General features: G+C 43.1%; 1 protein-coding gene across 1 annotated transcript in view; it reads right to left on the reverse strand.

The window, feature by feature from the left end:
• Positions 1-4,718: 4,718 nt before the first annotated feature.
• APBB1IP (amyloid beta precursor protein binding family B member 1 interacting protein) overlaps positions 4,719-17,781 on the reverse strand; it is a 67,270-nt gene continuing 54,207 nt past the window's right edge. The window contains exons 11-14 of the mRNA XM_080386000.1: positions 13,624-13,722; positions 12,497-12,614; positions 8,448-8,545; positions 4,719-6,151 (exon numbers count right to left, since the gene is read on the reverse strand). Of these exons, the coding sequence (XP_080242126.1) occupies positions 5,627-6,151; positions 8,448-8,545; positions 12,497-12,614; positions 13,624-13,722 (840 nt within the window). The 3' untranslated portion in view covers positions 4,719-5,626. The remainder of the gene's footprint in view (positions 6,152-8,447; positions 8,546-12,496; positions 12,615-13,623; positions 13,723-17,781) is intronic.

The raw sequence follows: 17,781 nt of genomic DNA on the forward strand, positions 1-17,781 counted from the left end.
TCTTTTGACAGTAGTAGAAAGATTGTTGGTGTGTGGATATAAAGCCTCAGGAAAGTTTCACTGCTGGGACATGATTTGAAGATGCACGTTATTGTGCCTGCAGGGTAAATGCAGCACCACTGCAGCTCGGGCACTGGTTTCCACTTAGATGAAAGAACTCTAATTTATGTTGAACCAAACATCCACTAAGTTTCTTTTGTATGTGGGCCAAACGCAGCTGCCCGTACATCTTTACCTCATGGAATAATTGCATAAACAGAAAGCGTTTTTATACTGCTTTTTTCTTCAATGTGTTTTATGAATGTTAAATCCTATTAGTAGTAGTAGCGAGTGGACCTCTGCTTCACCCAGTTACAGGTGAAGAAAGCCTCCAGCGCCACGGTACAAAACCAGAACCTCCCAAACGGCAGCTGTTTTACAAGCGGTGGTAAGTTCTGCCCGCTGTGCTCATTGTGAGGCTTTTCTCAGGTCCTTGAAAAACATCCGAAAGAATGAAGCAAGCCCTGAAAACTGGTTTCACATATTCCTCTGGCTTCAGAGAGTAGGTCAGCTAGTTCTCCGGGAGTTCATTCATGGACTCAGTCATGTCTTCTTTCCTTGATTTATATGAAAGTGAATCTCCATGATTTCCCCCCCCTAGTTTGACCATGCAGTTTACATCGCCTGCTTTTTTACTAACTATTCTGATCTCATAATAATCAGTACTGACTGTTAATGGTGATCAAACTGCCTTAGCACATTCTGCAAGACTGAGAATTTGTCAGTTGTAACAATGCTGAAACTTTTCTGTTCTGCGTGTCTCCCTCCAACAGAATATATACCTGTTTCCCAGTTACTGTGAGACTGTCAATGATAACTCATAAATAATAGTCCTGTCCTGTAGTTTTGCCACGTGATCCATTTAAGTTTCTACTTTTCCACCCTTAAAAGTGTCTGACAAAAAGTGCATGAGAAACACATGAAGAATACAGTTATCTCAACATTGCCTTTTAACTATGTTATGTAAAAGTAAAGAAATGAGCCCAGACCATGCTCAGCATTTTGTACCACCTCCCTTTCCACTTCGAGGTTTTAATCATGATTTTTATTATGACAATGTAAGCATTAATACTCTGTTTCATGATATATTCTGTGAAATCCTTGGCTTCTACCTGCAGTTCTGGAGCCACCTCTTCTTTCACACAGCACTGATGCAGGAGCACATGGGGAATAAAAATATGGTGGCTGGTAATCAAACATGTTTATTTGTACTCTCATCCTCGTGTATTACAGGACAGTTATGAGGGGCAGCAGTGTTGATCCCCCACATGTGGACCTTTCTACAGGACTCTTAACTTTTCTAATCCTAAGGACTGATGGAAAAGTGGTTGCTTGAAGTAGGTCCTTCCAGTTCAGTGATGTAAGCGCCCAAAGAAGATGATGGCTGCTGAGACTGCTTCCATGTGAGGTATTGAGAAAGGTTAAAAATAATATGTTGCAATTTCAGATTTTTCCAGACTAAATTACTGTAATCTCTAGCAATGTACATACTACTGCTACCTACAGGAATAAGACAATTTTGTATGGCAGTAAGTTAGATGGAGGTAGAAGGATTAATCTATATTTTTTACAAGCGCTTTGATTTAGTCTTGGAAAGGAAGATCTTTTTGTATTTTGCAGCATTTATTTTGTACCAAATAAAGCCAGATAATTGTGTATCATTAAGATGGTAGCTCTGCTCTTTGAATGGAGAATTTGAATACTTACATTTCAGAAATTCACTGCAGCCATGTACATACACAAAATAGTTGATAGAGGTCTAATCATCACAGCATTTTAATTGATTGCTGGAGTTTTCTGTAGGCTTTGATTGTTTTTGTTTCAAAGAAAGCTCAACTTTTGTGTAAGATTAAGTGTGTGCGTTGTGATTGACTGCAGATGTAAAATGTATAACATTGAGTTTATTGTGCTGTACCAAAAGAGAAGGGAGGAAATAGGGCAGGAGGCTGAGTGTTGTGGTGAGAAGAGTGAATGCTAGGAAAGCTGTGTGGAAGTCTTAGTGCTTTGTGAATTCAGCAAAACTAGCTTATTGTGCAACATTTTTCTAAGGACGTGTTCTGCTTTATTTTGATGCTGGGTGTGTATTTTATTTAAAGTTTGATTTAAAAATACGGGGATAGCAGACAGCTGTTGTTACCCAAGCGTGTTGAAGATGTGCACTCCTAATACCTTGTCAGAAAATGACACCCAGCTCTGCAGCATTTAGTCATTTTGCATATTACTTACCTCAGTTACATATGGAAAGAAGTTGGGAAACAATCCTTTTTTTTTTTTTTCCTTTTTTTTTTTTTTTACCCCCTAGGTTTTAAACCTCCTGCTTCTAGCTAGTTAGTATTTTTTCTCCTGCATTTCCAACTAAAGCTTGTATTAAGTTTATGAGCCTTGCACTAACCTCAAGATCATTTCTCAGTTTGGCTGTTTGGAGATGATGAGATACTATTTGAATGTTCTAGTGTGCCAGTTCAAAACCTCTAGGTAACATTTGTGGTTGTTACTGGTGAACATAGTTCCCTTGGTGAGAGCTTTTTGCTCAACTGAGTGAAAGCAATGGGCTCTGTCTATACTGGAAAGTCAGAGGGCCAGGAACCAGCCCCTTGGCCCATGAACTGGTACCCTGACTGGCCAGATCCACACCACAGGGCATCTCTGTGTGGGGGGTGAAACCTGCTTTAGACATTTCCATGTTGTCTTCTGGGAATGGTGCCTGGCTTCAGCAGTTCCTTAAATTGCTCCTGGGACTGTGCTTGGGCCCACTTTGGCAGTACGGGTGAGCACTAGGTCAGCCTCAAGCTTCCATCCTCATCCTCGTTTAGCAGTAGAGGCACAGATGTACAAGCAATAGCATCTTGCCAGCAATATTAGCTCCTCGACCATAGACTGCAGAGCCTCCTCTGGTTAGCAGCAGTTATAAGACATCCCCCCCATCCCCATGTCTCTGATGTGAGTGTTACTTTTCCAGTGCTCACACTGCTGGCAAACCAAAGAAAGGAAGGAGGAAATGGAGAGTGGCTGCCCCATGGCTATGCCTGAGTAACTCTGGGGATGGGCACAATTACAGCAGGAAAAAAATTGGCCTCAGCTTGTCTCAACTGAGAAAAGATTAAGTTGCAGGATGACACATAAACTTTTTTTAGCAACTCGGTGTGGCACTTCCCCGGCTGAAGCATCCCTGCTCTGAAACACCGTCTGTGCATCCCCAAGTTCCTCTTGTGTCTATGGCCACCCTCTGCGCTGGCTCCTTCCAAGAGCCTGTCCTTTCACTCCTGCTGCCTTGACCAGGTACTACCCCCTCCTCCTAGTGCCGAGATGGGCACGTGCTGCTGCCTTGCATTGCTCCGACTTGCCAGGGGTCTGGGTCCCCGACATGGCGTGCTCATGGTTTGTGCTTTGTCAGAGTCCTGCTCCTTGTTTTTGCAGCCACTGAAACGTGCAAACATAGTAGGGACCATCTGAAGAAAAGCAAGATGGGCCAGCCAGCACTGCTGTCTGTACTCGGATTCAAGGGTGGCTCTTTGTGCTCCAAATTTGTGGAAATTGAAGAAGGTAAGGGTCTGTAACTCTTAAGTGAAGCAGGGCTGTAACAGCCAGCCATCACCTCTGTTAGCCTTGCACTTTTGGGCTCTACCAATGCTTTAATTGATGTGCAGAGACTGCCAGGCACCTGGGGCTCAAGGCCAGGCCTCGGTAGCCTGATATACCCGCATGACTTTGGAGGGCCAAAAAAGCCGCCTCCTTCTTCCAGACTGGTCAAATAATTCAACTAAACCAAAGCCCCCACCGGGGAGTGGGGTCAACACAGGAATGTGTGGTGTGACATACTGGTGTGGGGGTGGGCAGGGGGTGGCCTCATTTAAACCCTAGCATCGACAGAATCTTAATGCTCCTCGTATACATTCAAACTGTGGCCCCTGCAGGCAATGCCTGACCTCTCTGCCACCGGCACGGATACATATCTCACTCTTAGCATCTCACGCATACAATCGTGCAAAATCTTGTAATTAAAATGCTTTTACATTTTTTTTCAAGTTCATAACCAGGGAGGAATATTAACCACAACTGCCTTTGCCCACATACAGAGACATATATTGGTCTGCCTCAAGCAGCCACTTCTACCACCAGAGATGGCATGGCTGTGGGATTTACCACATCATTTCAGTGGCAGGAAGAAATGCATGTGGTTCATAACAGCATTAGTTTTCAGCTTTTTTTTTTTTAAAAGAGATTTCTAAACCAAAGGCATTTTATAAAGACATGGTTATAACTTTCATAGGCTGCTACGCAGGTATGTGGGTACAGACAAACCTTAAGCCAAAAATAAGACTAGAGATGATCCAAAACTTTCCCAGGCTGTGGTGCTGCCACCAGGTCATCATTCCCTTGCCTGCCACTACTTCTGGATGTAGGACCCTGAAAAACAGCAGTGCTTTTGTCCCCTGCTCTGTCAGCTGCTTTGATGTATTGATTCAGACCACACACGTTTTACTTTTTATGCCTTTTGTATTGCAAAATACAGAAATATATTATTTGTGATACCTTAGAAGATCATGTGCATAGAAGAGGCAAAGACTGGAAGAAAAAAACCCAAAGACTAGAAGGTATAGGCAAAAACTCTTTAAAATATTTAAAGTACCAATTGCAGTAAAATGGCTGTTCATTAACCATGACACTTTGTGCAGATAGAAAATGGAAGCTATTTTTATTTGAGAACTAATAATCAATGCTGCCTAAATGAACAACAGAATTAAAATGGGAGAACAAATGAAAAAAAAATGTAGGAGGAGACATTTGTATCAGGTACAAGATAATTACATGGGCTTTTAGAAGACAGACTATTTCTAGGTACAGTTTGAAGACTGATATTAACCAACAGGAAAAAAAATGTCCCTACTTATCAAGGGAAGCATACAATATTTCAAAATAAAAAAAAATTCTTTGTCTAAGATTAACCAAATAAATGAGATTTAAAGGCAGCAACTGTGTGTGCTGACAGGTACGACTGGAGTTGCGTATGGAAGCAGGTGTGTAACATTTGGGTGACACTGTCTGGAAATGGCCCTGGGCCTGCTTTGCATCTCAGAATAATCTAGCTGAGGTTTTACTTTTTAAAACAAACTATTTTTGAAAAAAAATGGGGTCTTTTTATAAAAAACCCCACCGCTGGGGGTTTTCTGATAAAGAACCTTTAAGGGGAATTCCGTGAAAAATCTTCCCAGTTCTCAAAATTCATATGAGAACATTGTTGTACTCTTTCCTTCAGCTCCAGTCCTACCAGAGAGGCAGCCACGGAAGATGCATTTCACTCAACGGCTGGCTCCGGGTGCTGCTCCACCATCCCTGGCTGTCCTGATGGAGCGAAGTAAGACTCAACCTCGGCCTGATGCTGGAATGGTAGTTAACGGTGGTGGGGCAGGGTAGGAAGGAGCAGGTTACAGGGACAAAGTGGGGGAGAGAGGGCACCCCACCTTACTTCCTGAGACCCCCAGGAGGAACTTTCAGAGAATTCCCCCTGTAGGAGCCTGATCCAGCAAAACCATCCGTGATACCTTACAAAACCGGCTGTGGCTTGAAGTCCACTTGATCCCAGGGCTCAGGAGCTGCTGCCCCTTTTCTTCTCAAGAGCTTTCATTAGGTCAGACATGAAATCTGCTTGCCTGCCTCCACCCCCAAATGGAGGTGGCCCAGCTGACCGTGGCTCTCCCGCTTGTCCTGTGTGTTCTAGCCTTTTTGGAGGAAGTGGCACAGGTTTCTTTGTTGGAGGTGGTGGCTTATTAGAGACAGGTGGAGGTGGAGGGGGTAATGGCAGGTCTCCGTTACTGCTGGAGGCTGGTGGTGGTGGAGGCACAAAATCAGGAGGAGGTTCACAGAAATCAGACGGTGGTGGTGGAAAATCAATCTTCAATGTAGGTGGTGGTGCCGGAAAGCTGTCTGGATCTGTTAGGAAAATGCCGCTGTCTCGTTTGACTTTGGAGGGTAGAACTGGTGAAGCAGAAATAGCAGATGACCGCCTTTCAGGTGGAGGAGGAGGCTGCAGTGAGTTCCTCTTACTCTGGTATTTCTGTGGCCTCAACAGTGCCTGTGCCAGGCCAGGTGCACTGACGTTATTTGACTTAACCTGTAATAAGCAGAAGAATAAAAGGACAAGGCCCAGTCAGTGCATGTGTAAACTAAAGCCACTGCCTAAGAACAGTGAAAAGATGTGAAAATACATGAGAAGAGTGCAGCAGACAGACAGCAAGATGAAGTAGAGTACGTTTTGCCTCAAGAGTGCAAATAGTATTTAGTTTTCTTTCTGGAGCTGCCCACAGAGCTTTGACCATTTAAACCTCCCTGTTGACAGTATTCATAGTGCTTCTTTGAGTGCTGTCCTCAGAAAATGGGTGCTTTTAAAATTTCAAAGAACTGCAGTTAGTAAGACATATAAAGATACTTTCTTGATGTTCTACCTTGCTGTTCATTCCCTAAGGACATGAAGACTGAAAAAAAAACAATCTGTGCTGTGTTTTTACATCCAAAAAGACAGAGCAAGATTTGAGAACATAAAAAGCAGATGTAGTTTTGGCTCTTCTCCGCAGTATCTCTCATTCTACTCACCTATCTGCCAGAGTCATTAGACACAACAGCAGTGAAACGGGAAGAAGGTGGAGACATTTGGGAATTTAAAGTTTGTGTGTCTGGATTCCCTGGCCCCAGCACTCTGCTGTACGTTCTGATAGGCATTCACCCACAGGGTAGCGCACTGGGCCCTCCCCGTACGTGAGGGAGAACACTGCAAAGCGAGGCACTCGGGAAAGCTGTTGGTCACGATTCTGTGCAGTGCACAGGAGGGCAAAGATACTCCACTGGTGACCTGGCAAGGGCCACTGATAAGCCTGGGGAAGGGTCTTCTGGCTGCTGGGCAAGGCACGTGCACACACCGCCTCCACTTTCCAGTCAACAGTGCGACAAGTCACTGAGTTCTAGTTGTGTTTGCAAGCTCACAAGACATTCAAACCCTCTAACAACTTTTTTTGACGGAAAAATGAGTCAGAGCATCCATCATGCAAGTTCAGAAAAACTTGTATGATAGCAGTTCATTATGGAGATGTCTGACAAAATTTTAGGTGGCTTTTCTTTTCAATTGTGTTTGCTAGTTGACACTATGATAAGTAAAGCCCATTTGGTGATATCTGAATATAATTTGTGCTGCTTCCCACCCCCCCCGCCCCAGACAGCAAGGTAGCAACTGGTAGCTGTTGACAGTTATACAAACGTGCTGTCTATTCTTGTAAACGTGTGAAGTCTACTATCCTGAAAACAAAGATTTGTAATACATTCATTTCTAGTTATGCTAATTTATCAGTTTAGATCCAGCTAGCTTAACGCTCCAACTGTAGCACAGTGCCCCCTTAAACAGCCTGCTCCTTTGGTCCCAGGCTTGCAGGAGCTGTGAGCTGAAGAAGGTGACATGTTTGCATCCGCTAGAGAGAAGCGCTCTGCAACCCTGCAGTCAGCAGTGCTGATTCTGGCATTAGCCAAGTATAACATGCATGCCTGGCGCTCCCTGCCTACAAAGATGGAAGTAAACAAGACACAGGAGGAGAGAACCACTGGCTGAGTTCTGAGAATGTGATCTGTTCCAGAGGAAGTGAGGTTCAGAACAGAGAACAGACCTCTTTAAAGGAGGAACTCAAAGACAGGAACAAGAAGTAGAGGACACGTAATGCAGGTGACAAAAACCCCTAGGAATTTCCTTTCACTTGTCCTGTGCACTTCATGCATGACGGAGGGGTTGAATGATGAACTGCAAACAAATGCAGGTTGGTTTTTTTTCTGTAGGATGTTTTTGAAGTCCTCCTACAGCACCCTACTGATATTTTTACAGCCAGAGGCGGTGCAAGTAGACAAAATTTGGAGCTTGACCAAGGAATGCACTTAGAGACTAACGAAAACATGTCATGTTTTCCCTTACTTCTTCACACTTTCTCCTTTCTTACACATTCATCTTTAGCTGCACAGTGTTTCCGCTGAAAACACTACTGTATCCTTCGTGTTACTAAGGCAAGACCTGTTCTCTGGCAGAGACAGAAAATGGCACCTTCCGGCACAGACTCTTTTAGGCTGTCCCAGTAGACACGTTCCTGTTCCTGCGTCCTGAACTCACAGCCATTTGTTCTGAGGAATGAAAACAGTAGACGAGTGTGCCTTCCCCTCCCATCAGCGGCTCCTTGCTCCTGTGCAACGGGCACACTGTCTGCAGCGTGTAAAGCATGAGGAGGGACAGCAAGGAACCAGCCACTTTGCCTGGGAGCCAAATCCTTGTCACAACAATACACGTGCACTTTGAGAGGGGAAGACAGTGGGTGAAGAAAGACAAACTTGAAGAACTTTGTCACAGGTGACATTTAACTAGTGCACTGCTAGTAACTCACCTGTACCTCTGATGTATCCACTTTCTTCTGAGTCTCTGGAAATTCTGCACTGGAATGACAAACAATTTGGGGAATCTGTCCATTTGACTGAACAGCACCTGTGACAAGGTAAGAAGATAAGGGAAGAGAGTGTTACAATTTTGTGATATTAACCAGATCAAGGAATAGCAAACTAAGAAAAAGGCTATAAAAATGTCTTTACAACTTCCACCAAGGAACCTCTCAATATGGGGTTTTTTGTACTTAATTCAGTAAAATCCATGAGGATGTCTGTTTTCTACTTCAGGCTTATTTTTTGCCTTTTCATATTCAGTTCATTACCTGAGGAAAATAAACAAGATACCTTAACATTAAAACTAATAGCTGTCCACATGCCTCCGTGGTTGCAGCTGACAATCCCACCGGCAGCACAAGTGGCAGAATGACGAAGACGTATGACAGAAATTATCAGAGCATGTAAAGGTGTTGACAAATGAAGAACTTGTGACTATTGTAAATGGTGATTACAGAAGGGGACCATTAAGGCTGACACAGAAATAGAGCAGGGGAGCTGGCTTTGGAAGGGAAGCTAAGCAGAAATCAAGGTGGTATAGGGAAGCCCACCCTCAGTCCTTCTGTTGTTTAAATTCCTGTCTTTCATAACAGCATTTTGAAGTTTGTAGTGTGCTGTAATATTACTACATTCTCAGTTTTTAGTGCTTTTTTTTTCTCTTTACTTTAGGCTAAAGATTAAAAGTGCCATAGTTTCATATCAGTAACAGTCATGCGAGCTGAAGGTTTGAAGTCCTACAGAGGGGCTGATCCATTTTCTTTAGCATATGACCTAACAGCTCTGAAAATTCTCCCAGACCTGGAATCACGGACGATTTGTGAACCTCACTGTATTCTCAGATTAGTGAAGATCTGCTAGCTGGCTAAGTTAAAGGTCTGCAAAACATCTGCCCACCATTACTGTGTTTGTAAAGGATATTCATAAATAACCCAGTACTGTCGAATGGAGTAAGTGAATGTGAGACCAAAGGACAAATTTGTAGGTTTAATTATGAAAAAATCCCCAGCCCCTGTGTAGTCTCATAAAGATTAAATAAACTCTCCAGTTTAATCAAGGATTTCTGGAAGCTGCACATGTCAAAGCAGTAGATAGTGTTTGGTGCCTAGATACATGCATTTGTAACCCTTAATGACTGCCTTAGCTCTATTATAGTTTACAGTTCTGAGATTCAATAAAGTTGCACTCATGGATGCTAGCAAACCCTTAGCTGTCTACAATCTAAGTCTAAGCACAACAGTGGTTTTAATCTTAAAATGTACTTTTCTGGTAGCAAAAAGATTCCATGACTATGAAAAGAAATAGAATAAATTATTTCTGTTGCCGTGCTGGCAAATCACACAACTGACAGAGAAATAACGAACTCCGCAGTGTGCTGAACTGACTAGGGCTCTTCAGGCTTCGAGGGACGACAGAAGATGGCCTAAAGTCCTTGTGTTTTATGCCTGTGCCTGCACGTTGTTCAGCATATTTGATCCAAAGTACCATTTTGATCACTCAAACTACAGTCTGTGTTTGTTGAAGGACTAACATGGAAGTCAATAAAGAGGTAAAACCAATCTCGTGGCTGTAAAGTGCTCAGCAGAGAGACATGCAAGTCCCTGGGTTCTGTGACCATGCCCTCAAGCAGATCAAGTTCCTCTCTCTCCTCAGTTTGTCTGCTGCCCATAGCAGAGCAGGAGCTTGGGCTGCACACGCTGCCCTCAGTCACGCTGAGATTTAACTAGATCAAAGAGAGCAGAGAGATCCACTCCAGATAGTGCAAAGCATAGCGTTCTACTTGGCACATATGATATACCAGAAAGTTGGGACATGGCTAAATAGTAATCTGTTTCTTTTTCTGTTCATGGGTCTCATACACTATGCAAGACTTGAACGCAGTATTTGATGCATCATCTCCTGCCACATACCTACACATATGCTATACACAAAGTCAGCCAGGTAAAGGACCTCCAGTCAATCCAATATGTGAGTTCATCCATTCTATTCTCAAGATTTATTTTTAATTTAAATGTTATAATATTCTTTGCAAGTCAATTTCTCCAAAATTTTATGAATTTATATTTGTTTTAAGCAGGAAAAAAAGTAATCCAAATATAATGCAAAATATATATGCCCAAAATATATAATATAAAATATTAAGCCTTGTTGTGATATGGAACATCTGAATAAAGCAACATCCTTCATCTTTCAAACATCATGATACAGTGCTGGCACACAACACACACTGGTTTTTTAGTGTTCAAAGGCACAGACAGTAAGGCAGAGAGGCAAACAATACTATTTTGCTCGAGACGCGCTTGGCACTTGGGACACTTCAGAACCACGGCCTGGCTATGCAGTTTGGGGTACACACGAACACACAAATGCTGGCTACAGCAGCCTGACCAGGGAACACAGGCTACATGAGATGCGAGAACAGAAATTCCACCTGCCCTCCTAAGCATTGCTTTTGGCTGCTGCTGAAGTTAATAGAGTACAGCCCCCCGCCAAGCTCACACAGCACTGTAGTTTTCTATGGCAGATTTTAGCCTATGTTGAAATCAGCCCATACAAATGGCTATACAGCCATCTGAAAACAGAACAGAAGGAAACACGCTTTGTTCCCTTTCCAAAACGTGAGCCAACAGCTGCTCACAGTCAGGCAGTCCAGGTTATGCAGTGTTATAGTCGGGCCCCAGGTTTTATATAGGGCAGTAAGATTGCAAGAATCGGTGACTTCCCTCAATTAAAACGCTAATGATGCTTCAGATATATTTCTACAGAGACAACATACACGACTAAAACTTTCCCAGGTTACTTGACCGTTAAATGGGATCCATTAGTTAAGATTAGCAGTATATTTTGTGATCAAATGCAACGTTCCTGGATTCCAGTCGGGAGCTGAAGTTATACAGATGTGTACATACTTTTTAAGGCCTCGATCCTGCCCATATCCAATATAGACTGCAACACCAGCATGGAGCCCCACTGGCCAGCCACCTCTCTACTGCCATCAGTACCAGAACACAAAATGCTCCACGACTGTCCTATCCACCCTTGCTCAAATATCCCCACCCACAGCCGTCAGAAAATCCCCTGATCTCAAAACAGTCTGTTACTGGGTCTCCTCACCCTAAATGTGCACGTATTACCATGACTTGACTCCAAGAAATAATAGAAAACACCCCATCTTCTCATACCTACTGAGAAAAGGCAAACTGAAGCCTTGGAAAGAAGTTTGGAGGACTGCGAGTTGTCTATATGAGAAGTCAGAATATTAACTGCCAACGCTGATTTTGACTTTGCGTGTCTTATGACAGTAAGTACTTTGCAGTACTTGGCCAGCATGGCCTTCCTAATAAATATAGCATATCTTAAGCATGTAAACTAAAAACATTCATGCACTAGTATCATGCGCTGTTGTATCTGAATGATGATAAAATCGGTAACAGCAGTGTGATGAAGCTACTGGAAAAGTAAAGTTAGAAAATAACCCAATCCTTTCTCACTCTGCATCCTTCTCCTAACATCCACATTGTTATCATGCAAATAAGTGAAAGGCTAGGAAAGAGAGTGGCTCACCCTATAATAATCTCTTTCTGAAATGATCATTCTCAGAATATCCCACTCATCCCTTTTACTCATTGGAGGAAAAGCTCCGATACAGCCAGTGTAGAGATGGGCAAACAGAAAACTTCAAGACATGGACCATCAGTCTGTAAAATGTAGAGGGAGGATAAAGGATTTGTATTCAGATGCCAACAGAAAAACACCTTATTAAATTATTCGGATTTAAGCAGACCTTTTGTGGGCTGTCCTTGTATTCTTCAAGTTCTAACTTTAAAGTGAGAGCTTTGCTGCCAGCTTAGTTAAGGATCAGAGCTACACTGGGCTGTCTAGAACAAGGTATTTTCTTGCTTAGTCAATGGGATAGTTTTCTGAATAAAGACTGTGCAACACTGATGATGACAGAAGAGGGAAATAAATGTGATTTCAACTGCTGTGACAGCATTCATACCTGCTGATAAGGATCCTACAGGGGCAGCTGGTTCCACCATTCCTTGATTTGCCCACCGAGAGGACAAGCCAGCCTTCTTCACTGCACATTTGTAATTATCATATAGTGTCTTGCCATACTGCAAAACAATCAAAACAATACAACAAGCATGGTGTTAAGGTTCGCACAGGCCAAGAATTCATTTTGCTTTCAGACATATTTTCTGCCTCCATTCCTTCCTACCCTGTTTTGTTGAAAAGTAGCTTTCTACAAGCAGTGTGCCTATTTCCGTATAGGGCCAGCTGGAAAGCATCTGTGTAACAGCACAATAAAACATGAATCTCTGTGACCAAACACAGTCCTACTGATACCACTCTCACATTTTATGTTCATTCCAGTATCTGTAAACATCTTGAAACTTGGCTTCAAAACCAACTGCTCTCAGTATCTTTTCCAATGCCTTCCAAGTATTACATTTTCAGACTGGACACTTGGGATGCAGTTCTGGGCTCTAGTGCAAACAGCTTTGTCAGCGTAAGACACAAAATAATTTGATGTTCGACCCATACCTTTGTTGGATGTCACCCTGCCGCAGAACTGGCAGAAAAGAATATATACCTAACAGGAGCAGGTCTGGCAGTATACTGGGCTATGTATAAATCCGTCTCCCTTAATGTTTTGTGCACAAAATAGGCTGTGAATTAGAATCACAGAATCATGGAATTGTTTAGGTTGGAAAAGACCATTAAGATCATCAAGTCTAACCGTTCTGAAAGGGTTACGCAGAACTGTCTGAAAAAGGTCACAGCTGTCCTGACCAGAGCTTGCACATCTTAAGTCACAGCGTATTATCAGCCACAGTGCATTATTATCGTGCCAGGTAACTGTGGAGCAAGTTTTATGAGTACATGAGCTTTATAGCTACAGAATTCACCCCTGTGTTAATGAGAAAAACATACTGATAACTAGGGTACAGAAACATTGAGCAAATCCATCCTGGTCACGCCCTTCTGCTCTTTCTACAGTAAAATTAGCATGAATGTCCATTCTTGTCACAATATTTCCAGCTGAGATGATGACAGTCAGTAACCTGAGGAAGGCAGGATTCTACAGAAAACACGTTTAACAAAATTTTCTTTTAATCTCACCTTGGCAATTCTTATTCCTGTTACCCACTGATGAAGGGTTGCTTGATCATCGCAGCATAAGTACTTGATATATTGTGACTCCTTTTGAATTTGGGGGTGCTGGAAGATATCAATTTATAAAATAAGACAAATGCAGAAATCCAACCACTACACAAAAGTATGAAGGCACACACAGCGACCTCAGTGAGAACACTGCCTATAGGTATCATGTCAACATGAAGATAATTAGAAAAAATAATAATTAAAAAAAAAGCAGCAAAATCAGAGTATAAGAACATTTTAAAAAGATGATACACGAGTTGCCACTGGCAGCATTTTCTTGAAATAATTTTAATGCACTGTAATATGAATTCAAGGGCTACAGAAATCTAATAGTGATCTAGATTGATCATAGATTAATGAAGTCTACAAATGCTATGGTTTAAGGTCTACCACTCAATGTATGAACACTGGAAAGAAGCGTGCTTCTCATTGTGGTTTGTCATACATAAGGCACTCAGACGGAATGCTGAACATAATTATTTTTCAAAGAGTATGTTAAATTTGTTTAAGCATAAACTCTCAGCTGTAACAGATTTTTCCTTCCAACTGACTGCCTTTCTTCAGGCTGAGTTCTAGCTTTCTTCCTATGGATTTTTATTCTGCTTTATCCTTGCTGTTATTTGCTAACAGTTATGTAAACTGCCGTATGTTCCAGATAGAGGATCATTCAAAATGCAACACCCTCAGAAGTAAACTTTACATCTGTTTGTACCAGAAACCTTTACCATTTTTAAATCTTTTTTGTCCTTTTGGACAAAATTTAGGATCTCTTCTCCTTACTGATCAACACAGTATCAGCATGCGATGATGTGCCATTGCAACTCAAAGATCACCAAATGCCAGGCTGCCTGCTTGTCTGAGACTAAACATCCTCTCTAAGACTCTGAAAGAATTTCATTGCCCTGCTACAGCAGAGAAAGCTGTAAGTCTTTAGTAGCTTGTATGGACTAATACACTGCCATCTCTTGATACACAAGGAAAAGAATGAAACCAAAGGAAAAGGCTTCATTATCCCTCATTTATGTGTTCATTTTTATTTATATTCTTATAAATTATAGGTGCACAGTTAGGGAAATACTGTGAACGCACAAAACAGCAGCCAAACATGCTCTGAGAATCTGCTATTGTCAAACCTCTCTCTTTTCAGCCTGTGCAGCTGAAAATTCAAAGCATACCTCCACCTAGCAGCAAGGACCCTGGTTTTATACATATTGTTAAGCCTCCAAAGCAGAGCAATGCTGGACGTGGGGAACTCGGCAGGACCTCTCGCAGGCTGTGAGCAGCCCACCAGCCCAGGGCTGATGTAGGTGCCAGAGGTCTCCTCGCAGATGCCTGCTGGTAGCAGTGCAGAGGCCAAATCCTGCTAAACTGGGTGATCCAGGGGTTCAAAAGCAGAACTGAATACAGAGGTCTTGCTCCTCAGCCACGTGTCCCTGCTTACCCCTCAGCACTGCAGACACCAGGCTTCCCTTGCTTGTGTTGGCCCAACAGTGGCCAACTGTTTAGGAGGCCACATTGCGATTCGAAGAAAAAGGAACTGGTCTGGGTTAAATATAACCCATTTCATCATGCCGTAGTTTTGGTTTGTTTTTTTAAAACCCAGCAGTACACAGCATAGCCTCACATACAGCATGGGGATAAGGGGCACTGTGGCTTGGGGAGAGAACAAGTAGCGAGGGATGGATGAAAGGATGGGACCACGCAAGCCAGTATTGCTGCCAAAGCCCTGTATCATCAAATTATGGAGCGAGAGTGAACACACCATGGAGGTAACTGCAAGGAAGAAAAAAACCAAAGGATATTACCCTTGAAGGGTCTCACAGCGACAGATGTGTCCCAGGGCAGTGCTGTGGGTAACTGCATTACAGCTCCCTGTGTGTTTGAACTCAGCTGCTCACACAGGTCATACTATTCACCATTTTTCTGCAAACACATAGCTGGCTGTCTCCCCTGTGAATGATGAATAAGCAAAGTCCACTTCAGCCCTCCGGAAGGGCCCATGGCTACCTTATTCTATTACCTTGCTCCCAGGCACTGCCAAGGTGAAAGCTAGGGACATGTCACATTGCAAGCCCAGAGATGCCAGCGTACTGGCACCAGGTGCCTTAACTGCAGGGCCGGCACCATGCCCACCCCATGGACCTGTGCCTCAGCCACCTGGTACACTCACAGACCGCCCCTTCACACAGTTCAACAGACAGGACTGTAGCTTGCTGCAATACACCTATGCCACGTATCAAACAAGAGGCAATAACCAGGGTCCCTGGAAAACAGCCTTCTCCAGCTCCCCAGTGTCTGCCTGTCCCTGTCTCCAGCAGCCTCACACAGCCTGACTGCTGCTCAGAGTGAGCTCTGCTACTGCACTATGTGGCCAGGACACAATGCCTGACAAACCTTATTTCCTTCCACCATTTCTCTATTATGTGACCAAACACAGTGAAAAGCTTTAGAGAATTCAGTCTGAATCTTATCCTTAAAAGGGTACTGTGAGCAGGCACTTCTCTCTGTGTGGCTGAGTACAGCCCATAGACCTGGGTAACATTATCACCAACAGAGCCAAAAGAACTGGGAGGTGCAAACAAAGACATTGCAACCCTTGATAAATTAAATTCTTCAAGCACTTTTCAACAAGCAACTCGCAATTTTGCTCCAGTGTGTAAGGTCCTACTGAACCCAGCAGATGGCACCCAAAGCTTTCAAAAATGAAAAAAGCAAGGCTTTTTTTTTTTTTTTGTCCTCTTTCATGACAACAAAGTCCAATGTGTCTGCATATCTTCCCTCATTTTCAAATACCACACCTACAGTTTTTTGTTACCAAAAAAAAAAAAAAAAAAAAAGGAAGAAAAGACTTCCGTAATTTAACACATAATTCATGCAAACATCTGGAGGAAAGTGCACAATGCATAAACAAGGCAGAGGAAGCCATGGCATAGACCAAGCTAGATAACGGTGCTGCACATAGACACAGCCCTGCCATGGGGATCTGCGGCTGCGGAGCTCAGAGGGGCTGCTGCAGACCTCTCCTCTGGGACACTCTACAGAAATACCAGTTCCACACAAACACCCGTACCATGTCAGAGCAAAGGTCCCTGAACCCAGTATCTGGACTCTGGCAGTGGCCACAAATGGATACCGAGGGAAGAGAAAGAAGATGACCAGTATATATGATACACCCTTCTCTGTACTCACCTTGTCTGCAACTATTTTCAGGTCAGAGGATTTTCTGAGCTGGATGGGGATTTTCTGTATTTAGGTTCTTCAGTGGATTTCTCCTCCAGGTACTCCTGCAGCTTTTTATTGAGCCCAGAAAGAGTTCTGGCATCCACAACATCTTTTACCAACAATTTTCCCATGTCTGCTATACAGTCTATGAAGAACCATCTCCTTTTGCTCTGAATCTGACTCCCACTAGCTTTGTATAACATTCTTGTTTCAGAAGAGACACTGAATGGCTGACCCCCATCCACACCTCTCCATGGCACCCCTGAGCCTAGAGATCTGCATCACATTCCTGGCAAGTTAACTCTTCTCCAGCCTACAAGCTTCTAGTCTCTGCAGTCATTCTTCAAGTCAAAGTCATTCCTTTCCTTTGCTTGTCCTTGTTGCTCTTCCTTGATCCTTCTCCAAGTTTATTGTATTTCTTTGAAATGAGAGGACCAGAACCACACAGGTGAGGGGAAACTATGGACATGTGTCATGGTATGGCAGCATTTGCTGTTTTACCATTTATGCCTTTTCTAATAATTCTTAATGCTCGATTTACGTATCTGACCAGCACTGAGCACTGAAACAAGGCCTTTATGAAGTTATATACCATATCAGCACCTTGCTCCTGAATAGTACAGGTCAGCTCAAAGTTAGTAATTTCACAGGTGAAGTTCTGACTGCTTTTGACCCTATGCACATTACTGTGTGCATACCTAGACCATATGTCATTTATGATTTTACTGTTCAGAACCTCAGCCTCATAATGGCCTCCCAGAATTCTTCAGTCTGCCCTTTCCTCAATGATCTGAATAATGTAGCACCATCAGCCAGCTTCCTCACTTCACTGCTTACCCTATCTATGAATATTTTGAGACTGTGGGTTTCTCACCATCCTGAGAAGCTGAGAGG

This window comes from Falco punctatus (genome assembly GCF_963210335.1).
Source record: "Falco punctatus genome assembly, chromosome: 4".
Taxonomy (NCBI): Eukaryota; Metazoa; Chordata; class Aves; order Falconiformes; family Falconidae; genus Falco; species Falco punctatus.